The sequence below is a fragment of the Pteropus medius genome, unplaced genomic scaffold (genome assembly GCF_902729225.1).
Source record: "Pteropus medius unplaced genomic scaffold, Ma_sr-lr_union100, whole genome shotgun sequence".
NCBI classification, from domain to species: domain Eukaryota; kingdom Metazoa; phylum Chordata; class Mammalia; order Chiroptera; family Pteropodidae; genus Pteropus; species Pteropus medius.
This window is the reverse complement of record NW_024351729.1, coordinates 5,857,582-5,873,637: the sequence shown is the minus strand read 5'-3', so window position 1 is coordinate 5,873,637 and position 16,056 is coordinate 5,857,582. Positions and strand designations below refer to the sequence as shown.

General features: G+C 34.4%; 1 protein-coding gene across 1 annotated transcript in view; it reads left to right on the top strand.

The window, feature by feature from the left end:
- The window catches only part of DNAH7 (dynein axonemal heavy chain 7), a 208,265-nt gene that overhangs the window by 117,822 nt on the left and 74,387 nt on the right, over positions 1–16,056 (top strand). Inside the window, exons 41-46 of the mRNA XM_039844299.1 lie at positions 147–1,019; positions 3,001–3,230; positions 6,200–6,530; positions 8,876–9,222; positions 10,681–10,861; positions 13,279–13,464. Of these exons, the coding sequence (XP_039700233.1) occupies positions 147–1,019; positions 3,001–3,230; positions 6,200–6,530; positions 8,876–9,222; positions 10,681–10,861; positions 13,279–13,464 (2,148 nt within the window). The remainder of the gene's footprint in view (positions 1–146; positions 1,020–3,000; positions 3,231–6,199; positions 6,531–8,875; positions 9,223–10,680; positions 10,862–13,278; positions 13,465–16,056) is intronic.

Genomic DNA, 16,056 nt, shown 5'->3' with positions numbered 1-16,056 from the left:
ATTGTTTGGATATGCTTTTAATAAAACTCATAAAAATTTCCCGAGGGTACTTTTTATATTACTTGAGATTAGCACAGAAATAAAACTAAAAAAAAAAAAAAAAAAGAAGAACCAGTTTCTAAAGTTGCTTTTTTATTATTATTCAGGTCCTTAGAGTGTATTATGATCGCCTTCTGGATAATGCAGACAGAAGTTGGCTTATCAACCACATTCGAGAAATTTTGAAAAATTATATGAACGAAAATTTTCACGAACTTTTTCAACATTTGGATTTTGATAGCGATGGGGTGGTGGAAGAAGATGACCTACGCAGCTTAATGTTTTGTGATTTCCACGATCCCAAGAGGGAGGACACCAACTACAGAGAAGTTGCAGATGTGGATAATCTTCGGACGATAGTAGAAGCTCACCTTGAGGAATATAACAACATGAGCAAAAAAACCATGAACCTCGTCTTATTCCGATTTGCCATAGAACACATTAGCAGAATTTCAAGGATCCTGAAGCAGCCTCGCAGCCACGCTCTTCTGGTTGGTGTTGGAGGGAGTGGAAGACAGTCTGTCACTAGATTAGCTGCCCATATGGCTGATTATTCAGTTTTCCAGGTTGAAATTTCCAAGGGCTATGGTAGCACTGAGTGGCATGAAGATTTAAAAGTGATCTTAAGGAAATGTGCCGAAGGTGAGATGCATGGTGTGTTCCTGTTTACAGATACTCAGATTAAAAGGGAGTCCTTTCTAGAAGATGTCAACAATCTGCTAAATGCTGGGGAGGTTCCAAATCTCTTTGCATTAGATGAGAAGCAGGAGATATGTGATAAGATGCGTCAGTTAGATCGCCAACGAGATAAAACCAAACAAACGGATGGAAGCCCGATAGCTCTTTTCAACATGTTTATCGATCGCTGCCGCAACCAGCTGCATGTTGTCCTCGCCATGAGTCCCATTGGAGACGCGTTTCGGAATCGCCTTAGGAAATTTCCTTCTCTCATTAACTGCTGTACCATTGACTGGTTTCAGGTATGGCCATATAAATTTTAGCTAGACTTCTAGCAATGTCGAATCTCCATTATCATCATGAATTATTTTTATAGACTTTCCCCCACAAAAAAAATGTAATTTTAGCAGAATTTTCTGACCAATAATAATGTATTTCATGAACTTATAGTTCTAGAAATCATTGTAATAGGAAAACATTTTATTACCAGTGTACATAGTCATTAACCTCAATATATTGAAAGTTTTCAGGTAAATTTATATATCAGTCAGTTCCTGACAGAAAAGGGAGAGCACGCTAGAAGGCTTTGCTAAAGAAAGCTGAATGAAATAAATATTTATGGAGGTGTGGGCAGGGTTAGAAGAGCTGAGAAGGGTGATTGGTGCAATTAAGCAATGGTGGAGTATAACAGAAAGTTGTTACTATAGCTGGAAATAAAAGAGCGTAGGGAGGAAAGAGTGTTGCTGGAGCTTGGTGCTATGGAAGTAGGACTGCCTGACAGGAGCAGGAACCCAAAACCTAGAACTCAGCTTCCATTAGCAAGAAAGAGAGGGTATCAATACCTTTACCTCTCTCTCTTCCACCCTTCAATCTCTTTCCATGAGCCAAACCCAACAGAAAGTCCAAAGGAAAAAAGCCAGAGTGATGCTTTTAAAAGTAAACTTCGGTATCAGGAAGCGCATAACAGACAAGGGTGAGGGGTAGGAAATTTGTGGGCTGTAGCAGATATCCTGTGAGTGAGGTCTAACACAAGCATTTTTGACCTTGGGGAATTTACATAGCCCCTCCGTTCCTCTATTTCCTGCTAAGATTAATGCAGGAAATAGAGGAACAGATTAAAACATATGTATTGAACCCTTGCTTTGTAGGGAGTCTTTGGAAAAGCTGGAGATAAAGAGGGAAATAAAATAGGCAAGGCTTCTGCTCTACTTGAGCTTACTTTCTACAGACAAACAAATTAGCAAAAAAATAATTCTATCATACAGGGTAGCCTGTATGGGAGTAAAAGGTTTTCTAAATAGGTGACCTTTAAAAAGAATCACAAAAGACAAAAAGTGCCAGTACTTAGAGAATCTGGGCAGAAAGAGTAAAACAGTGAAGGCAAGAGGCTATATAGAAGGACTGAGAGGGTGAGAGAAAATCAGGGTGTCGAGAGCAGAGTAACTACCTGAGAGGAGGTAGTAGAGTTGAGCTCAGAAAGGTGGGGAGGGCCAGTACAGGTAGAGATTTACAAATTGGTTTTGGATTTTGTTTTAAGTATGCTGGGAAGTTTTCAAAAGGTTGAAAGTTGGGGAATGTGACATGAGCTGATTTATATTTTGAAAAGATCACCCTCACAGCTGTGTAGAGCACACAGGCAGGAAGACCAGTTAGACATTATTGGAATATTCCAGGCAGATGACAACAGAGAGTTGAACTGGGATGTTTGCTGTTGATCTAGAAAGAAGGGAAAGGATTTGGAAGCTATGTTAGGGATGGTGCCTATAGAACTTGCTTGTAGGATAGATGTAGGGTTGAGGAAGAGGAGAGGGATCAAAGATGATTCCTGTATTTTGGGTTGAGCAACTGGGTGGATGATGGTATTTATGAAGATGGGAAAGACTGCAACTACTTTGGGGGGAGATAGGAACCATGTTTTGGACTCACTGTATTTGAGATGCCTATAAGAGAAATCAATGAGTTAGTTTATCATGTGATTCTGGAGTTTAGGGGAAACGATAATAACATTTACCTCAGAGAATTATTGGGAGAATTAAATGAGATAATTACAGTAGAATGCATACAGAAAGAGATATCCCAAAGGTTTAGTTCTTTTCCTCTTCCTCACTCCTGCAATACTCATGAACAATTTTTCCGACCCTTGAACAAATCATAGCATTTATGTTACATGCACTAGCTACTGGCTCCCTGCCCTAAGCATGCAAGTACTTAAGGGGACTGCGGTATTAACAGACTTGTAATAGGAACTTTGATCAAGTGCTAAAGCATTTATATTAAATTTAGTCATGGCCTGAAGATGCTCTACAGGCAGTTGCCTCACGCTTTTTGGAAGAAATTGAAATGTCAGAGGAAACACGAGAAGGCTGTATCGAAATGTGTAAAAGCTTCCACACTTCTACTATAGATTTATCCACATCCTTCTATGTTGAACTTCAAAGATACAATTATGTGACTCCTACCTCTTACCTTGAATTAATCTCTACCTTCAAACTGTTGTTGGAAAAGAAAAGAAGGTAAAAATGAAATTTTATATTTTTAAGTAAGCTACAGCTATTTAAAAATATTTGTATGTACAAAGATGATATGATGTAATAGAGATTTATTTCATATGTATAGATGCACAGATGCTTTGCCTAACACATCATAAATACACAATAATATTTGTTGAAGTAATAAAGGTGTGCCACTCAGAGCTCTGGTAAGGCCACAAGATACTTTGACAATGATATTCAGTAAACACCACTACAGTAATTATTCTTTGATAAGTAATTAGATAATGGATAAACCTTATCTTTAGGTACGAAACAGCTGAAAAACCGAGACAGCCACTCGACTTTCCTTCTTCAAATAAACTTTCACTTCAAAATATCAATATAAACAACAATTAACTTATGTACCACAGAATATGTCAGTTTGGACTTTTTTATGGCATTGAAGATCACTTTTACATGTAGCAGTTTTTTCAAAAGTTTTTTTGGTTCTGGAAATTAATCCTCAATATGTATATTAAAAATGTAAAAACCTTAAATTAGGCTAGAAAGTTAGAAATTTTGAAATTTTAATGATCACCTTGAAGGGGGTTTTCAACTAACTTTTGGTCACATTCAAAAACTTATTTAAACAGATTTTTTATATTGCATTTATTACTTTTAATACATTTTTATTTCCTTTTTAAGATCTGATTTAATAAGTCAAACTTTCCCAAGTACTTAAATAATTTATAAATAATTTATAAACTTTCCCAAGTACTTAAATAATTTTTAAATAATTTATAAATCTAGTAAGTTCAACTTATATACGTGGGAGCCTTCATTTCTTTTAAATGTTTGAATATTATCTATAAAGAGATTTTTACTTAAAAATACATATCTAACTTTTTGCTAAGTTACACGATTTATATTGGGATACCTTTTATACATGTAACATTGTGTAAGTTTAAGGTATATAGCTTGTTACTTTGATATATTTATATATTGTAATATGATTGCCATTGTAGTGCTATTTACCACATCACAAAATTATAGTACAATATTATTGTTTATATTCATTATACTGTGCCTTAGATCTCTATGGCTTATTTACTGCTCATTACAATTTTTGTCCTTAAATACCATCACTCGTATCCCTTCCACCCAGTCCCCTGGTAACACATTTAGACTCTCTGTTGTTGTTTTTTATAGGTTTGACTTTTTGAAACGTCACATTTTTAGATGATATCACACAGTACTTGTCTTTCTCTGTCCGACTTATTTCACTTAGCATAATGTGCTCAAGATCCATCCATGTCGTCGTAAATGGCAGGATATCCTTTCTCATGGATGAATAATATTCCATTCAATGATTTATATTGGAACTACAAGGCTGATCTGTTAAGCTAACAGGCCAAATTCTTTTAAATATTAAAAAATATTTAAACACCAAATTGCACAGATTCCTCAACACAAAAATATTAATGCTATGAAATTGATTTTTGCATGTGTTTCTACTTAATTCTAAATCTTTCTGTGGCTAACTCACGATCTTAAGCATTTTGAAGCCCCTTTTCTCTATTGGCCAGGATGCTACCTGGATTCCAGTAGGACACTTTTCATCTGTATCAATGGTGACTATTGCAATGCCATCCACAGCTGAGGTAGCATAACTTTCCTATTTACAGTGGTTCACATTCTCATGTTTGAATTATACCAGTAGTATTTTTTCTTCACCTATCTGGTGAAATTTGCAATTCCCACCCAAAGCTGCTGCTACATGACTTGGCTGAACTTTATTATTTCATTAGCTCTCAAGATAACTGTCTTTCCATGTAGATCTTATGATCTTTAACTTAAGGAAATCTTGCTCTTTTTTTCTTTATATTTTTCCATCCAGAAGGGTCAGAACTCTTTGAGGTTCTGATTAAATTTTGGATGTCACTTGTGGCTCTGTTTATAGTATGCTCACACTTTTAAGGTCATCCCAACTGGAAGAAAGATTATAAAAATGAGATACAAATTTATAGGAAGGTTGAAAGAAATACTTTTCTAGCCTTTTTATACATATTCTTAATTAACTTTCAGGTTTTCCTCTTTGTTTTTAATTTTTCTTTACTTCTACCTTGTCGTTACTCTTACCTAAATAGCTAAAGACTTCTGTTCTCTTTATAGCTAGATTATATTGTAACCCAGAAGCAAGTTAGGTCATCTGCCAGGAAATCAGTCATTTAGCTAGCAAAGCGTCACATGGGATTAACCAAAATGCTGAAACTGCTTCATGCTGGCAGAAAGTGAGACCTTTCCTGTGCTTGCTCCACAAGGTTTCAGCTGAAACTGAACTTGATAATATAGTATCATATCTATCCAATATCCTCAGTTCTGATTATTGTCAAATATTTTGTTAACTCAGAGAGAATCAACATGTGACAAAAATGTGCTGTGCTCTCACTTTTAAATGTTTTTTTTTTTTGCCACCCAAAAGAAACTGCTGAGCTGTATTATTTATCCTATTTGTCACTTTTGCTTTAATAAAAAAATTCCTATTTCAAGATATTAAATACATCTTAAAATGATTTGCCACCTTTAGCAACATTCATAATAATATATTTTGGACACTGAAATCTATTTGAAAGAGGCAGTTATAATAAATTTTTAAGAAACAATAGTGTGATTGGAATAAACGTTACAGGGTGACTAATTTTAGAAGCGCATCATTAATTTTGATGTGAGAAACCCCTTGCCTTATACATAGTATGTTCATTTTTTGAATTTCTGTTATGTGCCTAAATATTGTGCTAGGTACTAGAGATATAACAATGAACAAGACACACTAACTGCTCTTAATTGCACACAGACTAGTTTTCTGGAGTTTATATTTTTAAACAAGTTGTGGAAATCTTTCAGATCACTCCTTTAGTTATGCATTGAAAAAACCCGCAAAGCTCAAGATTTTTCCTTGAAGTAGGATACAGAGCCTAATGACTAACCTTGTTTTATCTATTTGCTTTCAGTGAAGTAATGAAAATGAAAAAGAGGTACGAAGTGGGTTTGGATAAACTGGATTCTGCTGCATCTCAAGTAGCCACAATGCAATCTGAATTGGAGGCTCTCCATCCTCAATTAAAAGTTGCTAGCAAAGAGGTTGATGAAATGATGTTAATCATTGAAAGGGAATCTATAGAAGTTGCCAAAACTGAAAAAATAGTAAAAGCTGATGAGATAGTAGCAAATGAACAAGCTATGGCTTCTAAAGCCATCAAAGATGAATGTGACGCTGACCTGGCAGGGGCCTTGCCAATATTAGAGTCAGCACTCTCTGCCCTTGATACTCTCACTGCACAGGTAAGAGCACAGCCACACACCTACTGGGAACATGTCATGTCATCAGAACTCAAGAAAGTACTTACCATTGTGCGCTACAATCTATTCTGTCTCTCCAGATTAGTCTTTATATTTAATGCAATTAAAATAATTTTCAGTCTGGTGAAAGGATTCCCTAATTCACCTGAAAAAAGGAAATGCATGTGCATGACTAAGATAATTTTGAAAAAGAAGAAATGTTATAACCCACCATAAAATGACTGTTATTTCAAGAACTTTGCATAACAACTTTGCACTACAATAATCAATAGGGGTGTTAGAATCAGTATATAGTTTAATACTAAGGTGCACCTTTTTTATATTTAGGCACTTTTGCATTTGAGTTACTCTTTAAAGTAGATGTGATGAAGTACAGTTGTGCCTTGGTAACTGTGGGGAATTGGTTCCAGCACCTCAAGTGGATACCAAAATCTATGATGCTCAATTCTCTTATACAAAATGGCACAGTATTTGCATACAAACTACATACATCTGCCTGTATGCTTTAAATCATCTCTAGATTACTTATAATACCTAGTATAATGTAAATGCTATGTAAATAGTTAATACTGTATTGTTTAGGAAATAACGACCAGAAACAAGTCTGTATGTATTCAGTATAGTGGTAACCAATGTAGGCCTAACTACAAAGTACACATCAGCAACAATATAACATTTTTTTTCCCAAATATTTTCAATCTGCAGTTGGTTGAAAATCTGTAGATGTGGAACCCATGGATATGGAGGGCTGACTACATTCTGTCAGTGTTTGTCAGTATGTGGTTTTGGGGTTTTTTTTTTTTTGATGATATGTAAAATAATAATATAATGTTATATTTTATAATATGTTTTAGATTTAAGGAAATGTGATATTAACAATGAAGGTGTGAAAGGGGAACATTTCGATTAAGAGAGACAAAGATAATTGAAAAAATAAATAGTGTGAGAAATCTTGACTAAGCTTTTGGATGGGGTAGGGAAAAGAGTATTAGATCTTTTCTTTATATTTTACTCCGAAATAGATTTCGGATTGAACAAAATTTAAATATAAATAGTTACATTACTATAAAACAGTAGAAAATGTAGGTCATGTTTCTAATCTTGGAATAGACCAGAGTCTAGCATTTCTTAGGTATGAGAGAAATCAGAAAAAAGCTATGCAATATTGTTTGTAATATATATGATCTGGATACTCTTTTTTCCCCATAATTTGTAAAGTTTTTCTAAAAGTTATAAACTTTAGTACCTAAAAACTAACACATTTTGTTTGATATAAACACTATGGATAGAAGTTTAGAAACACTGGGGAAAAGTATTCAAATTACATGGCAAACAAAAAATTAATATGTGTCTATGTAAAAAGTTTTTTCCAAATCGATAAGAAAAAAAGTAGCTCTAAGATAAGATAGTAAAGGATATAAAGAAGTAATTCACAAAAGAGGAGGTACAAATAGTCAATAAACATATGAAAATGTATTCTACCTCACTTATATTTAAAGAAATAGATTAAAATAAGATTTTTTTTTGCCTATCAGAAAGCCTACCAGAGTTGCTATGGGTATATGTAGTAAAATAGTCACCCTTAAACTTTGTCAATATGTGTCAATACATGTCAAAAGCTTTAAAAATAAAAGACATAGAGTCTTTAATTTGACATGGCACTGTAAGATTAAAAAACAGAAACAAGCATAGGGTATTAAAATTATAGTTCATACCTATATCTCAAAAGGCTGTGCAGTCATTAAAAATGATAATGTAAATGTTCACTGGCATGAAAGGATGTTTACTATATATTGTTATTAAAATAGAACAGATTTTAAAACAGCCTGTATGTTATGTGTACTGTGATTCCATTGGTTAACATATTGCATATACACTGGTTTGTAGCATATACACCGACATAGAAAAAGACATAGAAGAATGCAAACAAAAATGTTTACAGTAGTTAACTATAACTAATAGGATTATAGGAGACCTTCATATGTATAATTTTTTGTTTTTCTAATGTTCGCCTCTTTTATAGTTTTTTAAGAAGCTATAAAACTCTCACTTGGTGACAGCCAAATCTCTCTTTTATGTGTTTTTGAAGTAGACTTCATGTCATAAGTAATTTTGCATTGGGTATCTTCTCATTATTGTTTTTTGCTCTTGACATTCTGGGGGGACAAACTTCTCATTGCTTCTTGACACAACTCTGTCAGTCACCTTTCTACCCAATAAACAATGAGTTTTTATATCCTATGGCTTAGTTTGAAAATAGGAACCAATTGCAAGTAATACGTAAATAAACAACTCTTTTTTAATAATTAGCATGTTGTTATTTCAAGGACATTACAGTGGTAAAATCCATGAAGAGTCCTCCTGCTGGTGTCAAGCTTGTTATGGAAGCCATATGCATCTTGAAAGGCATCAAAGCTGACAAAATCCCTGACCCAACAGGTTCAGGGAAAAAAATAGAGGATTTTTGGGGTCCAGCTAAGAGACTTCTTGGTGATATTCGATTTCTACAGTCACTTCATGAATACGACAAAGACAACATTCCTCCAGCTTATATGAACATCATAAGAAAAAATTATATTCCAAATCCAGATTTTGTTCCAGAAAAGATTAGAAATGCTTCCACAGCAGCTGAAGGTCTATGCAAATGGGTCATAGCGATGGATTCATATGATAAGTAAGTATTGACAAAAAGAAGATGAACTGATGTGTTTATTTTCAAGTTTGGTCAGTTAGACAATATAAAACTATAGCTACATGGGTGAGAGTCACCTCAGACAATCATGTCTAGTACCTGCTATGTGTTTACATACTTACTGAAGACAAAGTCATATCAATTAAATAATATAATATAGTGGTACTTCAATGTTTTGGACTCGGGAACCCTTTCCACTCTCAACAATGATTGCAGACCCCCAATACTTTGTTTATTTACCATATTTGAAATTAAAACTGAGAAATTAAAAATATATATTTATCAAATCATTTTAAAATAGCAATGAAAACATTACATGTTAACATAAATAACATTTTTTAATCCACATTTTCAAAAAAATTTATGAAAATAGTGATTGTGTTTTATATTTTAGCAAATTAAATCTCTTTCATATGTTCTTTAATAGAAGGTAGCTGAATTCTCAAATCTGCTTCTACATTCAATATGTTGCTAATCAGTTGTTTTGATTGAAGCATGTGAAGAAAATACAGCCTCACAAAGATGTTTAGGTGGGCAAGGGAAGACCACATGGGCTCCTGAAGGGGAGGGGCATGACTTGGACCACATGTGGAAAACCACTGGGATAATATTCTTTATGAGACAAGGAGCCTTTTTGATAATTGTATGTAAACTTTTATAGCATGTACACGGAGTCAAAATTATTGGTTATTTCTTCAAAAAGCAACTTTCAAAATTATTGGTTATTTCTTCAAAAAGCAACTTTCAAAATTATTGGTCATTTCTTCAAAAAGCAGCTTTCAAATTCATACACAATTTGAATCATGTTATATATATATTACATGCTCTATATGTTTTGGACCATGATATATGTTAAAGACAAGTTTTAATTAAATGTTTTCTTTATTTAGAAAGATAACATGACTGACTCCATTTTCCAGATAGAGAGAAAATAACTTAGATCTATTCCTTTTCCTACATAGTTCCTTTTATTAGCAACATACATATATAGAATAACTGGGTTTTAGTTAGGATATATTCTGAAATTTAAAAACGGGAGTAAAAGGACATAGATAAAACATCTCACCTTCTCATCAGAATTAAGCCTCAACAAATTAGGCTAATTCCCACAAACATCATAATAGTGTACATGAATATGTAAAATTTTTTTTGTAAAATCACCAAAATTCACACTGGCAACAATCAAATATTTTATTTTGGATGAAAAACAATTGCTTATTTGTAAACATATTTTGTATCTATTTTAGTAGTCATTTCTTATGTGCTGGGATCAGGTTCGACTGATTCTTAGATGAAGCAGAAAATATAGAAATCAGTATAGGTTGCACCTAAAGATGTATTTTGAGTCATACTAAGGACATTAGAAAAAGCAACTTCGGTGATAGAAAGTGCACTAGAATATTAAATGTGTGTTTAATTTTCCAATTTTACTTATTGTAGAGTGGCAAAAATAGTAGCTCCCAAAAAGATAAAACTGGCTGCAGCTGAAGGAGAGCTTAAAATTGCCATGGATGGTCTTAGAAAAAAGCAGGCAGCCCTGCATGAAGTTCAGGACAAGCTGGCCAAGCTTCAGAACACACTTGAACTAAATAAGCAAAAGAAAGCTGATTTGGAAAACCAGGTATGGAATAATACAGACAAATATGAGCAAATCCTCAATTATCATAAATAAGAATGATGTTTGCACTAGCACACAACACAGCAGTTCTCTTTACTTCTTGGTCAGGGATTGGGAAACAGTGGCCCACAGGCCAAATCCACCATTGCCCATTATTATGGCCTGCAAGCTAGTAATGGTTTTGAGAGTTTTAAATGATTACATATTAAATAGGTATATAAATATCCACATAACATCCTTGATTTTACCTCTTGGCCCACAGAACCTAAAATATTTATCTTCTGGCCCTTTCCCCCCAAAAAGAAAAAAAAAATTGCTAATCATCTCTGCCTTATATTACTATTATATTGAGCTAGATTATTTAAATCATTCTTCATGTTATAGCTAAGGAAATGGAGAACCAAAATGTTAATTGACTTAGGTTGTATAAGAGTTAATGGCAAAGCTGAGATTAGAATTCAGTACCCAGAACCATACTGTGTCCACTGGAAATGTCTTTAAGCCTAAAAACGTTGCTCTAACTTATATAGTAACATTGTTTGCAAAAGTTAACTGCTAAAGTCTGGTTATGTTACAGAAAAAAAGTTGAAATATTTTATAACAGTCACTATTTATTGGGTGCTTATTACGTGCAAGGCATTGTTTTTCTGAGAGCAGTATGTACTATCTCATTTATTCTCACAACAGCCTTCTGAGTGAGGTGATCTTTTTGTACCATTTTATAGAAACTAAAGCACAGAAAAGTTGAGCAATTTGTCCATGGTCAACCCAGCTTCTGAGCATTAAGGCTAAGAGCTGAACACAGGCAATCTGACTCTAATAGCTATGCTCTTTTCCACAGTACCAGACTGCTTATTTCTGTAGGATATGTGCAGAAATTCTATATTTGTACAAAAGTGTGATATTGTGCTAATCTTCAGAAATGTGACCTATTATTGGGCATGAGTTCCAAATGATCAGTTTTAGTTTAAATAATATAACTAACAATATGTGCTTGCTCACTGTAAACATGATTCGACTCTGCTGTATGTTTGAAATTTGTATTTATTTTCATAAACAAATGTTGGAAAGTTATAGTAATGTAAAATGGAGATATGCATATATATGTGTACTAAAAATCTGCATTCGGAGGACCAGTTTTAGCTAAAATATTTTTACTTAGTAGTTTCTGATGACAATTTTATTATAACCCAAGATCTGATTCCACACTTCAATATCATTGAATGAATAATGGGTAAAGATAGAAACTAGGAAAACAGAAGATATTAAGAGGGGAAAATTTAAGAGAAAAGGCTTAAATTTAGGAAGTACCAAAAATATTACCTTGGGTGGTGAACACACAATGCCATATTCAGATGATGTGTTATAGAATTGTACACTTGAAACCTACATAATTTCATTAACCAATGTCACCCCAATAAATTTAATAAAATAAAAAAATTACCAATTAGATGACTTTTGCTTTTTTAAAACCTATCTTTAGATAAACTGATATAGCATTGTATCTTTTAATTTAAAAGCATTTATTCAATATAAATACTAATAATATAAAGAAAAAATATGTCAAATTCTAATTACAAATCAATAGCTCTATTTTTATCAATTATTTACTTTTTTTCATATAAATTATTTCATTTTGAGCCTTAAGATAACCTTTACTTAATCTTGTCTTTTTCCAAGAATAATGATGTTAAATCACTTAAAATTAAATCAAAATAATTCAGGTGTCCTACTGAAATATTGCTATGGCATGGATTGAAATGGCTTTTCCCCTAGTTTGCCACCTTCATAATTACTCTTTATTTTTTAATCATATTGCTTAATTACATGTAATCAAATTTGGTTGACAGTCTCATGCACAAAGTGGGCTCTCAGCTATTGATTGATGTCCTAATTTGAGGTTAATTGCAAGTGTCTGAGTAGGTTGACACAATTTAATGACTTGAAAATCATGCTTTGTAAGTAAGCACAAATTAGTAAAACTTTTAAACAGTTAACCTTTAAAATTATCACTAAATCAACTGTAAGTTGAATGAGCAGAAAACATTCATAGAATATTTAAAATAAAATGCATTTAGATTATTAGAACGGAGGGAAACGTTTACATTTTCAAGAAAATATTCACTATTACTTACTTTCACTGTCTCATACTGTAGGTCATTTTCTTAAATGGTGCTATTCTTTACATTGTAAGGTAAATGTCCCTTATGAATTTCATAAATTGTATTAAAGTATATACTTTATTATGAAAAAGTTCTAAAATGTCATGAACTTTCCAGTATTCATAATTAGACAGTTAAAAAATTCTAAGCAGACATATGTAATTAAAAAAATAACTGATTTCTGAGGGTAAAATGTTGTAGAATTTTAAAATTTACTCTACTTGCACAGGTTGATAAAAATGTACTTTTATTTTTGAGGTCGACCTGTGCAGCAAAAAGCTAGAACGTGCTGAGCAGTTGATTGGAGGCCTTGGGGGTGAGAAAACACGATGGGGCCAAACAGCTCTGGAGCTGGGGCTGTTGTACATTAACTTGACAGGTGATATCCTCATTTCCTCAGGAGTTGTTGCTTACCTGGGAGCCTTTACATCCAACTATCGACAGGTAAGGGATACTAGTGAATTTCTAAGGTCTCTTCCTGAATCTTCCATGACAGCCAACATTAATTTTAGGGATTTTTGTTTGTTTGTTTGTTTGTTAGTTTTGGTAAGTACGAGGAACAAAATATTTTAAAATGATTTCTAGTTGTATATTTTAGTTATTCTCTAAATTAGCCCAAAGATGCTATATAAACACTCTTCTAAAATCTGTTTTAGAAACAAGAAGATCTGCCTTAAAATGTAATGTGAAATGGCACACCCTAATGATAAAACTTTAGTTCTTAAACAAGTATAAAAGTATCAAGATTGTGTGTGTGTGTGTGTGTGTGTGTGTGTGTTTTATCAACTAATCCCTATGAGTTTTAGTAGTAAAACCATTTCTAAGTCGCTTCAGAGACTGAAAAAGTGAGTTTGCCTAAAATCCAATTGATTGGTAGCTTTTCTCCTCAGAAAACAAATGTTGAGTTCCCTGCTTTGAACTTTTACCCCTTTGTTGGATTCTGCCTCAGTTTTCTCCTTGACTAAACCTATTTCAACTCCTAACCCTATTTCTTCTCCCCTCTTTTATCTTCCACTTCTCAGTTCCTTCATGAAAAAACTCAGCATATTTTTCATCTCTCTTTAGGAAAATTGAACTGGAATCTAACCCAGAATATGGTCCTATAAGAAGGAGGAGAGATTTAGAAAATTTAAAAGAACTAAAAGAAAAAGAAAAGGAGGGTGATGAGAATAAAGAGAAGGGAGAAATTTAAAACATTTGGTTTTAAATTTCTTCAACAGTCTTCTGGTGTCAAGCAAGAAGAGATAGAGTAAATGATAGCACATTTATCATTTTATAAGGCATTTGCTTGCATGGGACCTCGGCTTGCATGGGACCTCAGCTGAGCCTCACTTAATGTCAGGGCTTTCTCCTAAGAGGGGTTAATTCTTGGTGCCCACTGTATTGGTTTATTTAATTATTTTTAACCAAACTGGTTTAAAATCCTCACATAGGTGGTGGTTCTTTGTTTAATCTTTTGGGCTCTGGTAGCCCTCGTCCTGGTGTACAACCTTTATGTTCTGCTTAGCTTTGTCTGTTCATTTGTATCTTTGAATGGCTATGGTTATAGCATTAACATCTTCTAGTTTAAATAGTTAAAATTTAACTTAACACTATTTATCGAATGATAGATATGTTTGCTCAACATTTTCAGAGACTGAGGCTTATAAAGATTAAGAGAATTGCTCCGAGCCACATAGCTGGCTAATGACAGAGCAATAATGAGACTTCTCATCACCCACATTTTTAACTTAGTGCTCTTTTTCCTCTCCTATATCAGCTTGGAACAATGGAAGGAGTAACTGCAGCCACCTTTGCCCTTCTCTGTTGGTTCCCAGGAGAGCTCTGGGTGTCTGCACTGGCTGCTGTTTGGCGTTCCAGTGCCATGCTGCGAGTCTACAGGCCAGTCCCATTCCTCCCAACCTACCCCTCTAGGACGGACTCATCTACCGGCCAGTCCCATTCCTCCCAACCTACCCCTCTAGAATGGGACTGCCAGTCAGACCACCAAACAAATGCTTCAAGGGAGCGTCAAGGTTCAGAATTGAGACCTTGGAATTTTACTGACAGAAGCAAAGCAACATTCAAGATACCACCAAAGCTCATAGCTCCTTCTGCGAACTTGTATCCACTGACCCCCACCTCTGAGTCATGTAGCCACATCATCTCATCCCATCTTATCAACATGAAAGCTTTAAGGCAGTTTTATCCTTTCCTTGCTTCACTGTAGCAGCGTAGGCTTTAACTTTTCTTAATGCATCTCTAATATCATCTGTTCCTTCTTGTGAATTTATTCTCTGAGTCCCACTCCAAAATTGTCTCTCTTTTATTTCTTTTGGGTCAGGACAGCTGGCAGTTTACACCCCATCAAGAGTTTCCTATTCAATCCCAAGCATAAGGGTGACAATGGCAACTTAGTGTTCTGCCCAGATCCCCTCCTGACTTCCTGTGCTTTTAAGTCCAAAAACCAGCAACTCTGTCTCTTTTGGGGCAGACTTCCCTTGGGTTCTTAGAACCCACTTTTCCCAGTGCTTAGAGAGCTAGCATTGCCTGGGAATTTACTGCCCTCTGGCTCAGGACTTAATGAATGACTGTCAAATGTGGAAGCATGAGAGCCTGTCTCTCTTCCATCTGGTTGGGACAACTCTAAAGAATAACTTTCACTCCCTGAAGGATGACGCTGAAGCCACCAGCTGCAGAACTGGCTGACCCCTCACCTTTAATTGGCTTCTTCCCTGCCCTTGTCATGCTTCCCCTAGCATCCCTCATTAATAAATCACTTCACATAAATCTTCATCTCAGAGTCTGCTTCTGGGAAACTTAACAAAGACAAAAAGACCTTACAACGATCTTGGTTCTTTTCTAATATCAAAATCTCAGGATATCAACACTCCTCAATAAATAGCTAGATCCTCTCCCTCCAACCTTGAATCTGAGTAGTTGTCAATTATTCATCAACCCCTTTGTAGAGTTTCTGGTACTCTTCATAGATAAAGCATAGAAAACTCTAGTTCTCCTAAGATAACTGGGCCCACAGTTCTTTAACTGAAATACCTA